General features: G+C 41.1%; 1 protein-coding gene across 1 annotated transcript; it reads left to right on the forward strand.

The window, feature by feature from the left end:
* The first annotated feature begins 10805 nt into the window (after window positions 1-10805).
* BMP15 (bone morphogenetic protein 15) lies at window positions 10806-16030 on the forward strand. Its single transcript, XM_068533569.1, has 2 exons — window positions 10806-11151; window positions 15174-16030. Exons 1-2 carry the CDS (start codon window positions 10824-10826, stop codon window positions 16028-16030), a joined length of 1185 nt encoding a protein of 394 aa, XP_068389670.1. The 5' UTR covers window positions 10806-10823.
* The last annotated feature ends 248 nt before the right edge of the window (window positions 16031-16278 follow it).

Genomic DNA, 16278 nt, shown 5'->3' on the forward strand with positions numbered 1-16278 from the left:
AGTGGAGAAAGACAGCTTCAAGATATCATCCAAGTGAAAAATAGGTCCTTAGCCTATAAAAGTTACAGGAAAACCCTTCTTCCTTTATAGGTGTCATCAGAAAAATTAAAGTATAGCTTATTTAAAAGCAGCTGAGAGCAGTGCAGTTGTGTCTGCTCAGGACACCCCAAGGGAATCTGCTTTTGTTGGCAGTGGGCCCAAGCATTCTATCTATGGTCTGACCTTGACTAATTTATGGTCCTTGGAGCCTGAAAAATAGAGTTGGTACATGATACTTTCCCATCAGCACTTATGAGTTTCTCCCATTAAAAAAACTTCCTGGATCCCACACATTCCTCTAGCTATCACTTTATTTCTTTTTTCTCCTTTACAACCACACTTCTGAAAAGAATTTCTAGTCTCACATTTTTATTGTCTCACCTCCTGTTCACTCCCCAACCCAATACAATCAGATTAGTGCTACCATTACTTCACCAAACACAGCTCTCACTAAGGTTGTCAATGACCTTGATGCTAAATCTGATGATCACTTGTTTGTTCTCATATTCTTTACTTCTGTGCATAATTCAATACAGTTCATTATTTCCTTCTTGAAATATTATCTTTCTTTAGCTTCTGGGTTCAGCCTTTTCCTGGCTCTCTTCCTGCCTCTTCGGACCTCTTAACTTCTACTTAATCTTAAAATGTTGGAATCGTCTAAGTTTCACCCTAGACCCTCTCCTTTTCTCACTCTGTACTTTCTCCTCCAGATGAGCTCAACCAGCCCCATGTCTTCAATAATAACATATATGCCAACAACTCCCAGTATTTCTAGATTTCTCTTCTAAACTTCAAAATAGTATATTCAATCACTTACTTGACATGCATCCGAAATCATTAATATCCAAAATCAAACTCATTATCTTCCCTCTTGTTCAAACTTGCTCATTTTCCAGTGCTCTGTAACTCAGTAAAAAGAACACCATTCCTCCAGTGAAGCATACCAGAATTCAACTATTCTTGATACCTTCCTTTCCCAAATACAAAATAATTGATATAGTCTAAATGGCGACTGCATGGTTTGGCCACTGCTGAATTCTCCAGCCTCATTTTATGTTCTATGCTCATGCCAAACTTGCCTTCTTTCATTCCTTGAGGACACCCGGGTGGTTTTTGTTTTGTTTTGTTTTGTTTTTGCCTCAAACTCTTTATATTGATGAATCTTCTTCCTGGAACATTCTTTCCGCAAATTTTTACCTGGTGAGCTCCTACTTAACCTTTATGTCTCAACTTGAATGTCGCTTCCTTGCATGAACCTTCCTGGACCCATCTGACTAAATTGGCTCTTCCATCACACCTTCATCTCTCCCTGAATTACACTCCCGGGGCCCATAATTTTTCTTCTTAGCACTCCATTACAATTTGAAATATTTATTCATATTTTGAAGATGTCTACACACTATCTATCTCCCCTACTTGACTGTAAACTTCACGAGGACAGGGACACTATCAGTATTGTTCTCTTTTATGTCCTCCACACTGAGAACTGACACATATCAGGTAGTTAATAAATATTCATTCAGTGAATATAGGTATGAATGAGTGAATGAGTACAGGTTTTTCTCAAAGAGCATACACCCTCCTACTAAAGAAGAAAGGCCTTCTGAGTTTGGGGGGCCTACTTCAGGATCTGATGAGTGGATAGTCTGAAAGATTGACATCTGTTTTTGACAACCCACTGCAGTTCTCAACAAAGTTCCCAAACATTTTTATAATCATTTCCCAAGTTGGATCTGGCTATTATACTCCCTTATTCTTTTTTTGCCCCAAGATCTCTCCCTGGGGATTTTTACCAGCTTTTCTTTTCTTAATTGAAGCATACTTGATTTACAGTATTATTTTAGTTTCAGGTGTACAATATTTTTATAGATTATATTCCATTTAAAGTTGTTACAAAATAAAGGTTATATTTCCCTGTGCTGTACAATATACCCTTGTTGCTTATTTATTTTAAATAGTTTGTCTCTTAATCTCCTACCCCTATATTGCCCCTCCCCCTTCCCTTTCCCCACTGTTAACCGCTAGCTTGTTCTCTATGTCTTGTGACTCTGTTTCTGTTTTGTTATATACATTCGTTTGTTTTATCTTTTAGAGTCTACATATAAGTGATCACAGAGTATTTGTCTTTCTCTGTCTGACTTATTTCACTAAGCACAACACTCTCTAGGTCCATCCACATTGTTGTAAATGGCAGAATTCCATTCTTTTCATGGCTGAGTAATATTCCATTGTATATATGTGCCACATCTTCTTTATCCATTCACCCATTGATGGACACTTAGGTTGCTTCCATATCTTAGCAACTGTAAATAGTGCTGCTATGAACATTGGAGTGCATGTATTAGTGTTTTTGTTTTCTTCAGATATATTATACGCAGGAGTGGAATTGCTGGGTCATATGGCAGTCCTATTTTTACTTTTTTGCGGAACCTCCATACTGTTTTCCATAGTGGCTGCACCAATTTACACTCCCATTAACAGTGTACAAAGGTTCCCTTTTCTTCACATCCTCGCCAACATTTGTTATTTGTGTTCTTTCTTTCTTTTTTGTTTTTTTAACATCTTTTTTTTTAACATCTTTATTGGAGTATAATTGCTTTACAATGGTGTGTTAGTTTCTGCTTTATAACAAAGTGAATCAGTTATACATATACATATGTCCCCATGTCTCTTCCCTCTTGTATCTCCCTCTCTCCCACCCTCCCTATCCCACCCCTCTAGGTGGTCACAAAGCACTGAGCTGATCTCCCTGTGCTATGCAGCTGCTTTCCACTAGCTATCTATTTTACATTTGGTAGTGTATATATGTCCATGCCACTCTCTCACTTTGTCCCAGCTTACCCTTCCCCCTCCCCGTATCCTCAAGTTCATTCTCTAGTAGGTCTGTGTCTTTTTTTTTTTTTTTTAAACATCTTTATTGAAGTATAATTGCCTTACAATGGTGTGTTAGCTTCTGCTTTATAACAAAGTGAATCAGTTATACATATACAATATGTTCCCATTTCTCTTCCCTCTTGCATCTCCCTCCCTCCCACCCTCCCCATCCCACCCCTCTAGGTGGTCACAAAGCACCGAGCTGATCTCCCTGTGCTATGCGGCTGCTTCCCACTAGTTATCTATTTTACATTTGGTAGTGTATATATGTCCATGACACTCTCTTACCCTGTCACATCTCACCCCACCCCCTCCCCATATCCTCAAGTCCATTCTCTAGTAGGTCTGTGTCTTTATTCCCGTCTTGCCACTAGGTTCTTCATGGCCTTTTTTTTTTTTCCCTTAGATTCCGTATATATGTGTTAGCATACTGTATTTGTTTTTCTCTTTCTGACTTACTTCACTCTGTATGACAGACTCTAGGTCCATCCACCTCACTACAAATAACTCAATTTCATTTTTTTATGGCTGAGTAATATTCCATTGTATATATGTGCCACATCTTCTTTATCCATTCATCCTTTTTGACCCACCTCCTAAGGAAATGGAAAAAAAAAACAAAAATAAACAAATGAGACCTAATGAAACTTAAAAGCTTTTGCACAGCAAAGGAAACCATAAGCAAGACAAAAAGACAACCCTCAGAATGGGAGAAAATATTTGCTATGAAGCAATGGACAAAGGATTAATCTCCAAAATTTACAAGCAGCCCTTGCAGCTCAATATCAAAAAAACAAACAACCCAATACACAAATGGGCAGAAGACCTAAATAGACATTTCTCCAAAGAAGATATACAGATTGCCAACAAACACATGAAAGAATGCTCAACATCATTAATCATTAGAGAAATGCAAATCAAAACTACAATGAGATATCATCTCACACCGGTCAGAATGGCCATCATCAAAAAATCTACAAACAATAAATGCTGGAGAGGGTGTGGAGAAAAGGGAACCCTCTTGCACTGTTGGTGGGAATGTAAATTGATACAGCCACTATGAAGAGCAGTATGGAGGTTCCTTGAAAAACTAAAAATAGAAGTACCATATGACCCAGCAATCCCACTACTGGGCATATACCCTGAGAAAACCATAATTCAAAAAGAGTCATGTACCAAAATGTTCATTGCAGCTTTATTTACAATAGCCAGGACATGGAAGCAACCTATTTGTGTTCTTTCTGATGATAGCCATTTTGACAGGTGTGAAGTGATATCTCATTGTGGTATTGATTTGCATTTCTCTGATGGTTAGCGATGTTGAGCATTTTTTCATGTGCCTGTTGACCACCTGTATGTCTTCTTTGGGGAAATGCCTATTCAGGTCTTTTGCCCATCTTTTAATCAGGTTGTCTGGGTTTTTTGATATTTTAATACTTTTGATATTTGTATGAGCTGGTTATATATTTTGGACATTAACCCCTATTGGTCATATCATTTACAAATTATATTCTCCCATTCCGTGGGCTGTCTTTTCATTTTCTCAATGGTTTCCTTTGCTGTGCTACTTTTAATTAGATCCCATTTGTCTATTTTTGCTGTTGTTTATTTTGCTTGAGGAGACTGATCAAAAAATATTGCTACAATTTATGTCAAAGAGTGTTCTGCCTATGTTCTCTTCTAGGAGTTTTATGGTTTCATATCTTCATCAGTGCTTTATAGTTTTCAGGGTATAGGTCTTTCACCTCCTTAGTTAAATTTATTCCTAGATATTTTATTCTTTTTGACGTGATTTTAAGCAAGATTGTTTTCTTGCTTTCTTTTTCTGATATTCACTATTTGTATATATAAAAGCAATAGATTACTGTATATTAATTTGGTATCCTGCAAATTTACTGAATCTGTTTATTAGTTCTAATAGTTTTTGGTGGAGACTTTAGGGTTTCCTATATATAGTATCATGTCATGTGCAAAATGACAGTTTTACTTCTTCCCTTCCAACTTGGATGCCTTTTATTTCTTTTTCTGGTCTGATTGCTGTGGATAGGACTTCCAGTATTATGTTAAATAGAATCTACCAGCTTTTCCTTAACCTGAGAAGAGATAAAAAGAAAAATAGCCTTAAAGTGGTCACTAGATTTTCCTGAGAATCCAAAAGATTTGAAGTCTGCTTTGAAATTTGGCTGAAGTTTGGGGATGTCTCCAAGTTTATGCAACTAATTTATCTTTCACAAATTTGCTTCTCCTTCAACTTTCTATTTCAGGGTGAGAGATGGAACTGGACTCTCCTCATGGCCCCAGTGGAGCAGTAAATCTTAGAGTCTAAGGTGTAAAAGGTGAGACAAGGAATCTGTACTTCCAAACCTCATGACCCACAGTGTCTGTGTCCCAGATTCTGGCTCCCAGGTCAATGGGGGCTTATGCTCTGGTCTTTCCAGAAGTCTTGCCATAGTAGTAGGGGAATGGAATACTTCTTATGGACAGAAGAAACATCAACCTGCACGTTTTCTTCCTGGCGTCAGAAGTGAAAAGTTAGATAAAGTCATTTCTAGCCCTGTCTGACTCAGCAAGACAGTGTCAACAATTTATTTAGAGAGAGAAAGTGACCATTCTAAAATAATCCCTTAACTCCACTCAGTACTCTGTAATGGCCTATATGGGAAAAGAATTATAACTGATTCACTTTGCTGTACACCTGAAACTAACACAACATTGTAAATCAACTATACTCCAATAAAAATAAATAAATAAAATAAAAAAAGCCCTTATACTCCCCACTGTTGATCTCAAGTGCTTGGCTTAGGTCCATGCTCTAGATCTTTCCCTTTTTAACACCAGACTCCATTTTATGATGAGAGCAGGGCTTGTAGACCTGCAGAGCAGAATGGCTGCTGAATCTTTGAAGAGGTGACTCTTAACGTCCTTCTTCCCTGTCCCAAGTATCCAGAATGTCTTCCTTGTACTGAGTTGTTGTGGCTCAGGATCCATTTGTATTCAGCCATGCCAATCCCTGCGAAGCTGACATACAATAGAAGATGGAGTGATACGTATGCAACCAGTCTCTGCAGGTCTTTCAGGGGAAGCACAGTCTCCCTACCTTTAATGTGGGAAATCAGTTACCTAGTCATTTCCTTTATTATCAAATTAAAGAAATACAAGTAGCTACTGGGACCAAACAGAGGGAGGCCATAGAATGGGAATACGGTCAATGATTACCGATGACTTGATTACCCAAAAATGACCAAAAGCTCCAAAGACAGCAGGTGTCTCTGAGGCCAAAAGGAACTTCAGAGTGTATCATGCTTAGCTCTTACTTAGCTCTCGCTTGCTTACTTGGCTAAAAGAAAACCTGGTCTTCTAGTTGTCTGGAAATGATATGGTCTATAAGCAATGATGAGAGTTAAAATTCTGTACTCAGGAATCCTTGTGGGATTATCTTATTGGGGAACTGAGTCTTCTTAAGGGGCTAAATGTTCATTGGCAGCTTATATAGCAATCTACAAGATACAAAGAGAGGGGCTCTGAAGTATCCTCTGAGTTGGGTCCAAATCCCAGTGGATTCCACCATTTGTGAGCTGTACAACCTTGGACAAGTTTCCTTTTCTGATTTTCAACTTCTTTACCTATAAATGGGAATATAATACTTAACTCACAGAGTTGAAATGAAGATAAAATGAGATATAATATGTAAAATGATACAGTCTAGTGCCAAATAAATAAATATTTCTATAAAATATACCATACTCTCTGTTTTAAGGAAAATGATTTTTTTAACAGAACATCTAGAAAATAGGTCCATATTTTAAGAACTCAGAAGAGTAATCAGAGGAAATATCATGGTTATGGGAAATATTTCCTATCTTTTATGTCTCTATCAAGGCTGTTATCTTCTTGAGATAGAAACTGTTTGATCGTGGTGTCCCCCAACCTACTGCAGTGCCAAGCATAGTACTGGGAGTGTTAAAGACCAAGAACTTGTCTTATTAATTTCTGTACTCCTAGCGTCTAGTACAGTATCTAGAACATAGTATGCTTATTATATGCATTGACTCATTTAATCTTCACAACAGTCTTCTAAAATATTGCTATTATTATTCTTGTTATTAGATGAGGAAACTGAGGTACAGAGAGGTTAAGTCAATTGCAAAAATTACCAAGCTAGTTAAGTGGTAGAGCTGGAATTTGAACCCAGGCAGTCTGGCAATAGGCCTGTACCCTTAACACCTTACACAACCACATAGGAGGTACTTATTAGATATTTGTTGAATGAGCACAATTGTAAGGAAATGTAAATTATAATCATGTAAAAGATGATGTTTAAAGTACATATGGGCTTTAAACAATACCCATGCTCCCCCAAATTGGATAAAAATCTATTCTTTTGTAAATTTCATGCCTTTTACCAGTGTGCCCAGCATATCATAGTTTGAAAAGTTAACCCACAGTGTGCATTAAGGTTTCCTGCTGCTCAAAGCAACTCGTGGTGACCTATTTTGTTGTGTCAAGAACCCTTTTAGTCATGTCAATAATCACCTCCTAAACTGTCCAATTTAAATAATTAGTGTTTTCACATACTGGCTTTTTCTAAAGCAGAAAGGCCTGGTAAATATCATTTAGTAGATCCTGTTCCAATCACCTATAACCTGCCCCTCCACTCCACCCCACCGCTCCAACCATAAAGGCTGGAAAGACAGTTGGTGCCCTCTTCTGGGGGTTTGGGGCAGTAGCATACATCGGGCCCACCAGGGGGCATTTCCAGGAAATAATCATGTCAGCTTCTTTCAACTCTGGTGGTAAGAATGGAGTTAGTTTTGGGATCTTTTTCTGAAAATAAGAAAGCTGACCTATTCATTCAGGTGAGTCTTCTGAAGCCCTGGTGAGTAGAGGGATGGAATAAAAATTCAGCTGAACTTTAGAAGGATGCTGAGTAGATATTTCCTTCAGTCAGTTACACTTTACATACAGTTTAAAGTCATAGGTTATTAATGATAAATTTTAACATTTATTTAAGAGTATCTATATGCTAATACTTTGTATACATTATCTCATTTAAATCTCACCACAGCCCTAAAGAATATTCCAAATTTACAGTTAAGAAAGCTGAGATGCAGAGAGGTTAAGCAACAAACAAAAATGGCAGAACCAGGAATTCTAACCCAAATCATGTTATTTCCAGTGAATATGTTGTCTCTTTTTACTTCTTTTGATCCTGTATCAAAATCTCACTACTATGGCAGAAAAATGTTCTTGACGTATATAATCCCACTCAAATACCACAGAAACATCAAAGAAAACTGTACTGGGAACTCTTGTATGGATCCTTTGCTAGTTGTCCTGATAACTTGCTCTTTTACTGAGTTATGTTGGATAGAAAATAGGAAGTTTAAATTGGTAACAGAGGTCAAGGGCCAAAGAGAATGTCGGGAGGCAGAGAAGGGGGAAAGGAAGCGGGGAGAAGCGGTGTGGACATGGAGGACAAAGAAACTTATGGGCCACCTCTCCACAGCTCATATGAGGTCAGAACTAGCACTTCAGGGTGAGCCCAGCTTTCTGGAGAGCACAACTTGCATCAAATGTAATAATAATTAACCTGTGTCTAGTACTTACTTTGTGCCAGGCACTCTTTTAAGTGCTTTACATGTGTTAACTCATTAAATACTCACAAAAATCCTATGAGGTAAGTCTTTTGATTAACCTCATTTTACATATATATTAGAAAATTGAAGCAGAGAGAGGCTATGGTTTCCATTTCACAGATGAGGAAACTGAGGCACAGAGAAGTTGAGTAACTTACCCGAAGTCAAGCTAATGAGTGGTAGAGCTGGAGTTTGAAATTAGGATCCTGACTCCAGAGCTGTGTTCTTACCCATCATGATATATTATCCCTCCCAACATGTTGGAAAGATAAAAATTGTTTCAGGAAATGTTTACTTCAGATATGTGTGTGTGTGTGTGTGTGCTTGTGTTTATATTGGGTCTGATGTAAAATATATTTATTCCTGTGAATCACAGACCAAAATATCTAAAAGCTACTGTTCTAGCACTAGTAGCAATATCTGAATTGCACATCTTCAAACTCAGTAGAGGTAATGCCAGATTGCTCTCTAAAACAACTGTACCAAATCACATTCCCACCAGCAGTGTAAGAGAGTTACCTGCATTCTACATCCTCACCTGGATTTAATAGCATCAGACTTTTAATATGTTGCCAATTCAATGGGTGTGGAAGCACATGTGGTTTTAAATTGCATTTTTCTGATTTCTTTTACATCTTTTCATGTTTTGGCCATTCAGGTTTTGCCTATTGTGAATCATCTGCTTATATCCCTTACTTGTATGTCATTGTACACAATACAACACTCACAACAACTCTCTGTAGGAGCCAGCAGTACAAATGAAGAAACTCAGTCTGGGAGTAACCTTGCTTGAGGTCACCAGCTAATGGGTTGTTGACTTGGGATTTGAGTCCAGAACTAGAGGGCCCATATCTTTTGTTTTACAATACATGCCAGGGACCAAGGCCATGTTAGAAAAAACAGAGGAAGGAAACAATTTCTAGCATGTAACCATATATCATATGCCTAATTAGGTTTTGTGGAATTAACACAGATTATTTCCTTGTATCCTCACAACAAGCTATGAGATAAAACATGTTATCTCCATTTTACAGGTGAGGAGACTGAGGCTCAGGGAGATGAAGAGATTTGCCTTGGAGAGGTTAAATGACTGCTAATAAGAGACAGAATCACAGGTCTGTCTGTTTACAAAGTCCATGCCTGTTCCACAAGAGCCACGTCTTGACCTCCTGCCCCACCTTCTCCTTAGAGCCCCAGCAAACTGATTCTACTTGGACAGGGCCAGGACTACACCTACCACTTTTCTGAAGAATCCTGGTCTGGGGTAACCTCAACTGGCTCAGCCCTGATGCCTCCATTAACCAGCCAAGCTAGGTCAGCTCCCAGTCAACTTCCAGATTCATCTCCCACTGCCCCAGGCTTCTCTGATGAAGCCCACTCAGGATCTCAACACCTTCCATGGGGAAACCAGAAAATTCTAAGTCAGAGTTCTCAAACCTGGCTGCGCATTAAAATCACCTGCAGAACTTTAAAAAATCCTGATGCCCTTGTAACACCCCAGACCCACAACATCAGAATCTTTGGGGATGGTACCCAGGAATCCATAGTAGTTAAAACTCCCCAGGTGATTTCAGTGTAGAGTCAAGATTGAGAACCACTGTTAAGGCATCTTCTTCAAGCTCCAGCAGCCATACTCACACAGAGGTTCCCATATTTTAGTGGGAACTTCTTGGAGGATTTAAGATTCAGATTTCTGGAGCCTACCCTCAGAGAGTTCATGTTTTGGGCTGGGCCCCGGAGCCTGAATTCTTAACAATCACCTCAGATAGTCTCACTGCAAGTCCTTAGTAGACCACATTTTGGGAAATGCTGCATTAGGAAAAGTACTGCATGGAAGTGGGATGGGAGCAGGAGGCCTCTGGCCCTTTAAGGACTGATCAAGAGGCTGCCTTTAAAGCTCTGGAGTGGAGCAGGGTAGGGCTGCTTCTTTTCATCCTAGTGGATAAGGTAAGGGAGCAGGTCCTGGGATGGACCTCTCCTTTTAAGTGCTGTCTTGTTCCTGGCCCTGGAGAGCAGGAGGGGCATGCTGCCTTGTCCCACCTGCGTTTCTGTTTGTTTTGATGCAAAGAGGACAATTTAGAAGACCTCCTTTTGGTCCAGGAGATCCTCCTAGAGGAAGCCACATAGGACCTGCCTGCCTGCCTTTCATTTTTTCTTGCCCTATCCTTTGTGGTAGTGGAGCCTGGATGCTGTTACCTGTGTGAAAGGAAAGGGTCAGAGTGGCGTCCTTTGGGCTTGTGCTGGAAAGTGTTGCTGACCACCAAGCCTTTCAAGATGGTCCTCCTGAGCACCCTTAGAATCCTTCTTCTTTGGGGACTGGTGTTTTTTATGGAACACGGGGTCCAAATGGTACAGGTAGGGCAGCCTTCTGTTGCCCTCCTGCCTGAGGCCCCTACCTTGCCCCTGATTTGGGAGCTGCTAGAAGAAGCCCCTGGCAAGCAGGAGAGGAAGCCACGGGTCCTGGGGCCTCCCTTGCGGTATATGCTGGAGTTGTACCAGCATTCAGCTGATGAGAGTGGGCACCCTAGGGAGAACCGCAGCATTGGGGCCACCATGGTGAGGCTGGTGAGGCCGTTGGCTAATGTAGCAAGACCTCTCAGAGGTGAGTTATCATACCATATTGTCCTGGAGGGGAGAAAAATGGGGAAGAAGAGCATAGAGAAAAGGGGATCTGCGAGTTACTGTCAGCCTTCATTGCCTGGAAGGTGGTTTTCTCAGGCTTGGTTTTCAAAAGATGGCAAACTTGGGAGAAGCTGGCTCCAAGCCTGCTTCCCTTCAGGGGCCCAATTTAAGAACAGATTGCCTTGGGGCCTACCTGAGGAAGCTCTCCCAGGCCCCAGGGCAACTGAGTGATGTGTCAGCTCCTATCTTTCAAAGAAAGTCTTAATGCTTGTTATATCACTGAAAGCTATAATTGAGAAATAGCCATATATGTTCCTGTGCAGGGCTGTTTGTGTTGTTTTATTCTTAGAAGGCAAAGGGTACAGGATGCTGAAGTGGGGAAATTTACAAGGCCTCAGAAAGGACAGAAACAGGCTCACATCTGAGAGCCTGTATACCTGGCTCCGTGAGCATCTGCTATCGTATTTAATCCTTAATGACAGCTACTCTCATTAGCTGTCCTGGAGCACTTAGCCTAATTTTTAAAGATAAGAAAAGTAAAACACAGAAGTTAAATAACTTGCAGAGGTCACAAGGACAGTGGGTGGCAGAGACAGGATTTGAGTTCAAGTCTGTCTGTAACTACTTGTGTTTGAATGTGGTACCCTGATATCCTTGTACACCAAACAGTTTTTCTATTCAGACTGTGGTTGCTACTTTGGGTTTTTGGTACCAAATGTATTTTGGAGTTTTCTTTGTTCCCATTATGGTTGCTTCTGCTTTAAACATCTGCATTAGACATTGTTCCAGGGCAGTACTGGGCTCCTGCAGTGTGGGGCTCTCTATGAAATGCAGAAAGCCATCATTCAGGGAAATCTTGGGAACCTGGTGAGATCAGTCTTAAGCCTTTGCTAGTCTCAGCGATGACAACAGACACGATTTACCCTCCTTCCCTCCAAGTAAAACAACTACCATTTCCCTAAGCTAACCTTTAGTGTGAGCTTACCATGTGCCAGGCATTAGGCAAAGTACTTTGCAAACATTATTTTCATTAATCCTCCCCACTATCATACAAGGTAGGTACTATGAACATACCCATTTTATAGGTGAAGAAACTGAGGCTCAATGTAACACAGCTAGTAATTAACAGAGCTGGGTTTCTAACCCAGGGTTTCAGGCTCCAGAGCCTGTGCTTTTAATTACCCTGTTGTGCTGACTGCTTAACAGATGTTAATTGAGCACCAAGCACTGTGTTTGGGTTGGGTATAAAGAGGCAAATAACCACTCCCCTGACCTCTAGGAGCCCCCACTATGGTAGAATAGATAGATAAGTAATCACACAGTGGTGGTGCAGTGTGGCAAATGCTTTGAAAAGGATAAGCAGCAGGGCTTCCGGGAATCCAAAGAAGAAATAGGTTGCTGCTTAGTGCAAGGAGAGGGAAGCAGTGAGACAGTTGGAAGGCCTCATTGAGGAGGTGGCATTTGAGCTGGACTTTTGCGTAAGGAGTAAAGAGATTATGCATACAAGGAGGGGAATGCATTCTGATTAAGGAAAAAAAAGATAACTTGGTGTGGGTGGAGATTTACTCAACAAATATTTATTTGGCAACTGCTAAGTGCTAGGCATTGTACTAGGTGGCGGAATATGATCAAGATAGGCATGGTTCTCATGGGTGAGACAAGTAAGTAAACACAGATAGTTGTAAATTGTGGTAAATGCTATCAAAGAATGAAATAGGTGGTTTTGATAGAGAATAGCAAAGAGATCTTCCCTTTGCATGGGATTGTCAGGGGAGGCATCTTTGAAGAGGTGATATTCGAGCTGAGGCCTGTAAGATAAGAAGCTCTGCATGAGAAGAGGAGGGAGAAGTCTGATCTAGGCAGAGGGAACAGCATGTGCAAAGGCCTAAAGGGTGGAAAGAAGCTTGTCCGACTTGAAGAACAGAAGGAAGATCAGGATGGTTGGAACCTAGTGAGACTGTGGAGAGCAATGGGATATGAGACTCAGAGGTCATTACAAGGGATCTGGGTTCCACTCCCAAGTGCAACCGGAAGCTGCACAAATCAATTCTGTACAGACGATATGAGGCTAGAAAGGAAGATGCCTAGAATTAGGCCAGTACCCTGGTCTGCCTGTGGGACACACCGGCATCTAGGGACTCTGGAAAGGATCCAGAAATGGATGACAAGAGAGCTGGGCCTGATCTTTCCATCAGGAGATGACCCAGCTGAATCAAGCTTGCCTGGAGAGCTATTCCAGGTTCAATCACACAGGATGTGTGAGTCAGCCATTTCCCTGAAAAGTTCTGAGCAGACCCTTCTTGGCTCTGATCCTTAGCAACCCCACCCTGCTTCAGGAAATATGTGATGTCAGGGTCTGAAAGGAAAGGGCAGTTCCTCACCAGACAGCCTGTTAGAGGCTGGGTTTGGATTCCTTTTCAGGCAGGGTGGGGCAGATGTATGCGTGGGTCTCTTGGAAAGATTATTGTAGGATGGGAGTATGGAGTAATTTGAGAAAGCAAATACAAGCCTGGCTTGGGCCTTGTCTGAATGATATCCAAGTGCCCCAAACTTGAGGGTGTATTAAGCATGAGTTGGAACATGAACTTAAAAAAAAATCCTGATGTGTGATTTCACTCATATGTGGAATATAAAAAAACAAAACAAATGAACAACAAAAAATAAAAACAAACTCAGACAGAGAGATTAGATTAGTGGTTACCACCAGGGAAAGGGGTTGGGGGGTGAGTGGGTGAAATAGGTGAAGGGAGTCAACTGTGTGGTAACAGATGATGGTAACTAGGCTTGTGTTGTGATAACACTGTAGTGTACACAGATGTTGAATTATGATGCTTTACACCTGAAACTTAGATACATAATATTTAAAAAATCCTGATGCATCAAAACATTAAAGAGTTTCTATGTTGAACGTCCCAGGCCTATGAAGAATTCCAGGCTCGTGGATTCAGTGGAGAAGGAAGGTTAGGTGAATAATATGTAAATTAACATGGGAATGTTTACTGATGTGTGAAGATGACAGAAGGCTTTTTCTTGCTGTGCGTGGTTTTTGTAATTGTTGCTCTTGACCTTTGCCAGGAGAGGGCGCAGAAGGTCAGAGCACTGCAGGCCCAGCTTTCCAACCCTTTGGCCACTGGGTGTCAGCATCACAGTTTAGATTAAAACTCTTAATCACTAAGAGGCATGTAGCTTCTAAGTAGACTTCTTAGCTAACGAAATATTTACATGAACAGGGCCTTGTTGAAAGTGGTATTTACAATGAATGGGGTAAATGAAGAATCATTTCCAGTAAGGAATGGAAAAGGGAGAGACTGAGGGTTAAGGGGGAAAACGGCCCAAGAAGGGAATAGCTGCTCAAGAACAAATTCAAATAGAAGGCAGAAATGGTAAATACCTGCCCCCACTAGGAGTGGATAGACAAAATTATTTTGTGCCATCTCAGCCCTGGATTTGAAGTGATGGCGGACCATAGCCCCCAGTATTGGACTGTCACCCTAAAGCCGCATCTGTATAGTGATATAGCATGAGGATTTGTTATTCATGTATGTCTCAATGACCCTCCTAATTGGTCACTTTTAATAGTCAGCTATTAATACATACAATATATACACACAATTCTGCATTTGAGGTGTTTTTCTCAGCCTGGCGCTGTGAGTGATCTAAAAGTTAGACACAATTTGTCTTCTTAAGGGAAAAATACTTGGGCTCAAATCTTTATTCTAACACACTGGCTGTGTGTCCTCTGGCATAGCTTCTCTGAGCTTCAATTTCCTTGTCTACAAAATGGGGAAAATAACTATCTCATAAGGCTCTTGCAGATTCAAGAGCTAATGCATGTAAAGCATCTAATACATTAGTAAGTGCTCAATAGATGATAGCTATTATTATGATCTTGAATTCATTTTAGGGCTGCTTGTCAGTTTGCACTGAGCAGGTTTGTGAGTGAGACTCAGGCTAGGAGGTAAGAAGCTAATGCTCTGCTCTTGTTCCCTCTTACTGATGCAGGCCCCTGGCACAAACAGACCCTGGACTTTCCTCTGAGACCAAACCGGGTAGCATACCAACTAGTCAGAGCCACTGTGGTTTACCGCCATCAACTTCACCTAGCTCACTCCCACCTCTCCTGCCATGTGGAGCCCTGGGTCCAGAAAAGCCCAACCGATCACTTTTCTTCTTCAGGAAGAGGCTCCTCAAAGCCTTCCCTGCTGCCCGAAGCTTGGACAGAGATGGATATCACGCAACATGTTGGGCAAAAACTCTGGAATCACAAGGGGCGCAGGGTTCTACGACTCCGCTTCCTGTGTCAGCAGCCAAGAGGTAGCGAGGTTCTTGAGTTCCGGTGGCATGGCACTTCATCCTTGGACACTGCTTTCTTGTTACTCTATTTCAATGACACTCAGAGTGTTCAGAAGGCCAAACTTCTCCCCAGAGGCCTGGAAGAGTTTACGGAAAGAGACCCTTCTCTTCTCTTGCGGAGGGCTCGTCAAGCAGGCAGTATTGCATCTGAGGTTCCTGGCCGCTCCAGGGAGAGTGATGGGCCTGAAAGTAACCAGTGTTCTCTCCACCCTTTCCAAGTCAGCTTCCAGCAGCTGGGCTGGGATCACTGGATCATTGCTCCCCATCTCTATACCCCAAACTACTGTAAGGGAGTCTGCCCTCGGGTACTACACTATGGTCTCAATTCTCCCAATCATGCCATCATCCAGAACCTTGTCAACAAGCTGGTGGACCAGAGCGTCCCTCAGCCCTCCTGTGTCCCTTATAAGTATGCTCCCATTAGCATTCTTCTTATTGAAGCAAATGGGAGTATCCTGTACAAGGAATATGAAGATATGATTGCCCAGTCCTGCACGTGCAGGTGATAGCAGAAGTACAGCTAGCTCAGGTTTGCCTGAGAAATTAGAAAAGGGTTTAAAATAAACTAATATTAATGTTAAAGCTGCAAGTGATGCTCTACCCAATCTATAGGCTCTACTCCTTGCCTTCAGTGTTGTTACTTAAGTCTCTTCCCCTACTTATGAGCTCCTTACTTTATAAAAATAGTTCTGATATCAAACATCAGTATGTTTTGACCATTAGTCAGAGCCCTTAATGTTTAAGATCTTCCTTT

The sequence above is a fragment of the Eschrichtius robustus genome, chromosome X (genome assembly GCF_028021215.1).
Source record: "Eschrichtius robustus isolate mEscRob2 chromosome X, mEscRob2.pri, whole genome shotgun sequence".
Taxonomy (NCBI): domain Eukaryota; kingdom Metazoa; phylum Chordata; class Mammalia; order Artiodactyla; family Eschrichtiidae; genus Eschrichtius; species Eschrichtius robustus.

Bases quoted from the DNA above. Each gene is read 5' to 3' on its own strand.
- BMP15 (XM_068533569.1), top strand. From the start codon at position 10,824: ATGGTCCTCCTGAGCACCCTTAGAATCCTTCTTCTTTGGGGACTGGTG. The intron at 11,152-15,173 runs GTGAGTTATCAT...TTACTGATGCAG, and splicing joins TGTAGCAAGACCTCTCAGAG to GCCCCTGGCACAAACAGACC.